The following is a 6,607-nucleotide window of genomic DNA, read 5'->3' as shown; positions in this document are numbered from 1 at the left end:
CAATAGATAGTTAGATCATTGTAATGAAATGAATAGACACTCAATTCAGATATAATGTGTGAGTTGCATTTTGAAATAGTAATACTTTGATGTTAAGTTGTGTCATTTTGAACCTGTGATTTTAGTTCATTGAGCAAATGATCTATAGGTTTATGTGAATTGTATCCAAGCATTTGGAAAAAGTGTTAAGTATTTTGAAAAATTTGCATTTTGATCATCGGTTGTGAATTATTTGTCTAGAGTTTTGCAAAATGACATGAAGGTCCCGATATTAGTGCAAAAATGATTGTAAAAAAAAAAAAAACTAATTTGATAACGTATAGATAACAACTATCATATTATTGTAATTGAATTTATAGTTCAAATGTAAGAATTTGAAATGAAAGATGAAGTAATGACGTTACTTAATTCCAGTTTAATCTTCCTAATAAAAAGACTGTTCTACTCTTAATATTTTGCATTTATATTCTCTCCTTTAATGGCAATATCATTCATTTTTTTGATACTGACACAAAGGAGATGGCACAGGCCTACAGAAAGATTGTATTGTCATCAGATGTAGCTTTGCACACTGCCAGCATCTAGAATGATTTTGATCAACATTTTAGAGTTCATAGCAGAGGGCTTTCTTAACTTGTTATATTTTACAGCTTATCATACACATGTGCCCACCCCACACACACACATAACAAATCCCAATTTAACCGTGTAACAATATGAACAACCAAATAATAGTTTATTTCTGACATACAATTTAAGAACTATCATTCTAGATAGTTTTATTTAAAAAAAAATTTCTAATTGTGCGTTTAACCTTTTAATCCATATAGTCTCACACAGAAGTTCCAGAAAACTGTAGTTTTTAGTTTAAATGCTCATATCTGCAATTTGCAAACTATTCCTTTGTCTTTACTTTTCACACATTCACACGTTTAATGGATGTGTGATTACAGCAATCAATCCTATTCAATATTCTCGCAGCGTTTTCTTTCAGCAATATTCTGCACTGCTGTGGGAATTAAAGAATTGAAAGAAGCTTTAATTCAGAGTGATTGTAAGTGTGAAATGAGCTCCATTGACTCCTTCAGTGAAGCCGCTCCACAGCCGTTCATGAGAGTTTAAATGCTGGAGAATATTCCCATCTTCCCACAGCTGAAGAAGAAGCAAGCAGGAGGAATTACTCCAGGAGAAACTACTGACATACTGTTGGAAAGATGGAGTTTGAGGAAGAAGCCTGCAGAATGAGAGATGAAGATACAGAGGAACAAACAGGTTGGTGTTCTCCTTCATTCTCTTTAATGACTGATGAGGAACATTAAGGTGAAAGCTGACATATGTGACCCTGGAGCACAAAAGCAGTCATAAGTCGCTGGGGTATATTTGTAGCAAAAACCAACAACACATTGTATCGGTCAAAATGATACATTTTTCTTTAATGTCAAAAATTATTAGGATATTAAGTAAAGATCATGTTTCATGAAGATATTTAGTAAATTTCCTATTATAAATATATCAAAACTACATTTTTTATTAGTAATATGCATTGCTATGAACTTTAAAGGCGATTTTCTCAATATTTAGATTTTTTTTGCACCCTCAGATTCCAGATTTTCAAATAGTTGTATCTCGACCTAATATTGTCCTATCCTAACAAACCATACATAAATGGAAAGCTTATTTATTATTAAAAATGGACCCTTATGACTGGTTTTGTGGTCCAGGGCCACATATAACAATACATCTATACTAGTGGACTCAGCAGTGAAGTATATTTTTGCTCAATTGTGTTTTATTTTGTTTCACACTTGTTGATCATTTAATGTTTTGACTTTAGACTCAGTGGAAGTGAATAAGGACAAGCAGCATCAGTTTCAAAAAACTTATGTCACAAATAAAGATGGAAACGCTATCATTTCACAGACTGAACAGAATTTCACACAGAAACAAGCTGTAAAAACTGAAGTCAAAGGATCTTTCACCTGCACCGAGTGTGGAAAGAGTTTCAGTAAGAAAGGAAACCTTGCTGTGCACATGAAATCTCACACTGGAGAAAAAACGTTCACATGCACTCAGTGTGGGCAGACTTTTGTACACAAATCAAAACTCAAAAGACATATGAGGATTCACACTGGAGAGAGGCCTTATACTTGCACTCAGTGTGGAACCAGTTTCATTGATAAAGGACACCTAAATGATCACATGAGAATTCACACTGGAGAAAAACCATTTGCATGCACTCAGTGTGGAAAGAGTTTCAGGTGCAACTACTTACTCAAAGATCATCTTCGTTCTCACGCTGGAGTGAGATCATTCAGCTGTGATCAGTGTGATAAAACATTTGTTGTGGCATCAAGCTTAAGAAAACACCTTAAAATTCATGCTGCTGTGAAACCTCACGTTTGCTCTTTTTGTGAAAAGAGTTTTTCACGACCATGTGCTTTAAAAGGACATGAAAGTATTCATACTGGTGTGAAACCATATATGTGCCTTGACTGTGGAAAGACCTTTGCTACATTGAGCATCTTAAAAACACATGAGACGATTCATACTGGAGAGAAACCTTACAAGTGCTCACTCTGTGGAAAGAGTTTCGCTCGCTCAACATCCTTGAAAAATCATGAGCAAGTTCATACTGGAGAAAAGCCGTACCAGTGCTCTTCATGTGGGAAGAGTTTCACCAAATCATGTAATCTAGAGCGGCATAAGAAAAAACATTGCACAAAGGCATCTAAGTGATCAATGGATAATTTTTCCTTAAGTTTACTTGAAGTTAAGTAGTGTATTCAACATTGCTTATTAGCTATTAAAAAAAGCTAATTCTTTTACCTAAAAACAGCACCAGGTGTTTTTCTGTTTGTATTTAAAGAGGTGATTCTTCTCATAATATGGAGATACACAAATACACACTGAGAAATGATCAAATTATTCAGGAAAAGTGAATGTGTTCTGTGCAATTCGGCAGTAAAATACTTGGCTTACATCTTATAGTGAAAATATGTACAAGATTTCAGATCACACATTGTATGGTTGGTTATACCTTATATTTTGACAAACAGTTTGGTAAAAATGTAATAAAAAATGCAATTGTTGTTGTGTCTATGTGACTAAACGGAGGACCATTAACATTGCTTTGGCACATTTTTTGAAATTACATGAATTCTGTTCTCTCTCAGACACAATGACCACCAAAATATTACAGAACTATTTGCACATTTACATAATCTTTGCAAAGCTGTCAAACTTTAGTTCAGAACCTAACATAATAATACAGAAATTTGCTACATTTCTACATTAATTCCGTCGATTTATATACCAAATCTAAACAATAAGATGTAACACCTGTTGTGTAGGCTATTGTAATGTAAAAATGTAACTACTGCATTAAATTACAAACAGAGAGTAGCTCTTATTTTGTAAAGACGTTTCACAAAAGAAAACCTTGTTTAATGCTACCTGTTGTTTTTAGGTCATTGTTTTATGAGTGACTAAGAGGAGATTGTGTTGGAGGACAACAATCTTACCTAGTGTTATGAAGAAAATAAGAATATATGCATGACGTGTTTTAGTGCATTTTGAATGTGAAATTAACTGCTGTACTAAACTGGTTAGGAGAATTGTTTTGAAGAGGTGACCTAAATATTGAGATTGGGATTTCTGCCAGTAGAGACATAAAATGATTTTACAAACCCATTGCAAAATGTTTTATTGACCGTATAATGCATCAAATGCAAAAAAAATCAATTAAATATGAAGTGTCTGTATGTGTTTTTGAATTATTATTATTAATTTGCAGGGTTTTGTTTGTTTTTTGGAGAGCTTGTCTAAACAGGCCAATAAGAGACTAGGCCTATTAACGACTACTCGTCCTTTTAATTAGGCTACACAAATGTCTCATTAAAAATTTCTACAAAATGATAAAAACTGATTCTAGATCAGGTAAAACCATAGACGCTGGTCCAATGGTTCGCACCTCTAGTGATGTGTCGTTTATGAACGAGTCGTTCAGTTTGAACGAATCTTTTGTATCACTAAGGATTCGTTCATTTCGTGTTGACGCTGCTCTTGCGGTGAAGAACCCTGCAGAATGAAAGATGAGGATACAGATTCCTTCATTCTCTTTAATTATTACTGATGAGGAACATTAAGATGAAAACGGACATATATATATATATATATAAATCTAAAACTAGATTATAGTAGATTTGTACTAAGTTAAGGGTTAACTTATTTTGCTTTGTTTCTAGTTTGTTAGTCTTTATTTGAAGTATATGGGAAATTAATAGGCTTATGTTGATTTTAGATTCGATGGGACTGAAGGAAGACAAGCAGCATCAGTTTGAAAAACCCCATCATTTTAAAAATGAAGATGAATATGCAGTCATTTCACAGACTGAACAGAATTTCACACAAAAACAAGCTGGAAAAACTGGAGCCAAAGCATCTTTCACGTGCACTCAGTGTGGGAAGAGTTTCAGTCGGAAATCAGAGGTTAACAGACACATGACAGTTCACACTGGAGAGAAGCCTTATACATGCACTCAGTGTGAAAAGGGTTTCTTTGACAAAGAAGAACTAAATGTGCACATGAGAATTCACACTGGAGAAAGTCCGTTCACATGCATTCAGTGTGGAAAGAGTTTCGGTCAGAAATCAAAGCTTAATAAACACATGAGATATACATATATAACATTGGCTACCAGAAATCGCTTACTCTGCCTTTAAGAGAACATCTCAAAGCCGTGGATTCTTCTATTGCCTACCTCTCTGGACATTGTTCGCCGATCTCAGACCCACGCTAGCTTTTGGATTACTCTTAGTCTTGCCCTCATATACCTGTTTGCCATTGTCTGAACCTTGCCTGTTTTATGACCACGCCTTTAAATAAAAAAAGTTTGCACATGGATTTGCACGCCTCACGTCTCGTCAGCCCCGTAACACTCATGCTGCAGTGAAGCCTCACGTTTACTCATTTTGTGGAAAGAGTTTTGCACATGTGCACAAATTACAAGTTCATCAGAGCATTCATACTGGTGTGAGACCTCATGTGTGCTTTGACTGCGGAAAGACCTTTATTATGTCTAGCGACATAAAAAAACACCAGAGGATTCACACTGGAGAGAAACCTTACAAGTGCTCACACTGTGGAAAGTGTTTCACTGAGTCATCATCCTTGAAAAATCATGAGAGAGTTCATGCTGGAGAAAAGCCGTACCAGTGCTCTTCATGTGGGAGGTGTTTCACCCAAAATTCTAGTCTAATAAGACATATAAGATAAAGCATTGCCCACAGTCACATTCAGATCCATCACTTTCAAGTAAATAATTCAATATTCAGATGAAGCAAAAATTGGAATTAGCTGAAATAATTTAATCCAAATTTGAAAAACTGAATAAGATAAAAAAAATTTTTTTTTAACTTTTAAGGACATTCTTTTACCTAAAAATGGCACCAGATGTTTTTCAATTTATATTTCAAAAGTGATTCTTCTCATAATATGGACTCTAAAAACACACTGAAAGAAGATCAAATTGCTCAAGAAAAGTGAATCTGTTCTGTGTGTCTGGCAATTCAGCACAGTTTATACATGCATTGTAGCCATTCAATGGCTACTTCTTTGAAATTACATGAATTCTTTTCTCTCTCAGACACAATAACGACTAAAATATTACAGATCAATTTGCATGTGTACATAGGCTACTCTTTTTTTAAAACTGGTAAACATAATAATACAGCAATTTGCTACATTTCTACAGTAATACAGTGAAATATATTCCAAATATAAAAAATACTATCAAAAAGATGGAATTTGTTTCAATAGAGTGATTTAATCTAAGAGGGTAATTTGTTAAAATTAGTAGTGAAGTTTGATTATTTGACAAAGGACATTTTGGCAAGGCCATAGTATTAGTTTTAGAAACTAGTGTGTTGCTGTAAAACGAAGAGATGTTTTTGTTGTTGTTTCTTTGAGGAGTTCATTTGTTTTCATTAATTCTGCACACTAGCACAAATAGAAATTATGCATTCAAAGCATGTTGAATCACACATTGAACATAGAATATTAAATCTTTTTTTTTTTTTTGCATTTAAGGAAATCATCTGTACATTTTTAGACTAAGAGAAATAAAAAGGAACAAAATGTATGACTTAACTTAGCCTACTTGTTTACATGAATTCAAGGGGTTACTCTTACAGAAGAACCACAAGCAATTACATGTTTAATCACATGCATCACGCTCTACTGTTTGAAATCCAATGATAATAAAACCAAAACTACACTAGATGCTTTTCAGTTCAAATTTGTTTACAATATGAGAGAAGATGAAATTGGTTATGAAAGCTGATTGAAATGAACATGCAGCTAAAGAGATTAACTAACTTTTTTTTTAAAGGGGTCATATGACGTTGCTAAAAAGAACATTAATTGGTGTATTTGCAATGTGTTTATGTGGTTTAAGGTTAAAAAAACACATTATTCTCCATATAATGTACATTATTGTTTCTCCTCTATGCCCCACCTTTCTGAAACGCATCGATTTTTACAAAGCTCATCGGTCTGAAAAGCAAGGTGTGCTCTGATTGGCCAGCTATCCAGTGCGTTGTGATTGGC

At 34.0% G+C, this 6,607-nt stretch overlaps 1 protein-coding gene across 1 annotated transcript in view; it reads left to right on the top strand.

Moving 5' to 3' along the window:
* LOC107731070 (gastrula zinc finger protein XlCGF57.1-like) overlaps positions 1–4,851 on the top strand; it is a 7,637-nt gene extending 2,786 nt beyond the window's left edge. The window contains exons 3-7 of the mRNA XM_016542054.1: positions 1,153–1,219; positions 1,835–2,404; positions 2,492–2,686; positions 4,301–4,642; positions 4,724–4,851. Of these exons, the coding sequence (XP_016397540.1) occupies positions 1,153–1,219; positions 1,835–2,404; positions 2,492–2,686; positions 4,301–4,642; positions 4,724–4,851 (1,302 nt within the window). The remainder of the gene's footprint in view (positions 1–1,152; positions 1,220–1,834; positions 2,405–2,491; positions 2,687–4,300; positions 4,643–4,723) is intronic.
* Positions 4,852–6,607: the final 1,756 nt, after the last annotated feature.

The sequence above is a fragment of the Sinocyclocheilus rhinocerous genome, unplaced genomic scaffold, assembly GCF_001515625.1.
Source record: "Sinocyclocheilus rhinocerous isolate Xijiao unplaced genomic scaffold, SAMN03320098_v1.1 scaffold519, whole genome shotgun sequence".
NCBI classification, from domain to species: Eukaryota; Metazoa; Chordata; class Actinopteri; order Cypriniformes; family Cyprinidae; genus Sinocyclocheilus; species Sinocyclocheilus rhinocerous.
The sequence above is the reverse complement of the archived record's forward strand: the minus strand, read 5'-3'. Positions and strand labels throughout refer to the sequence as shown.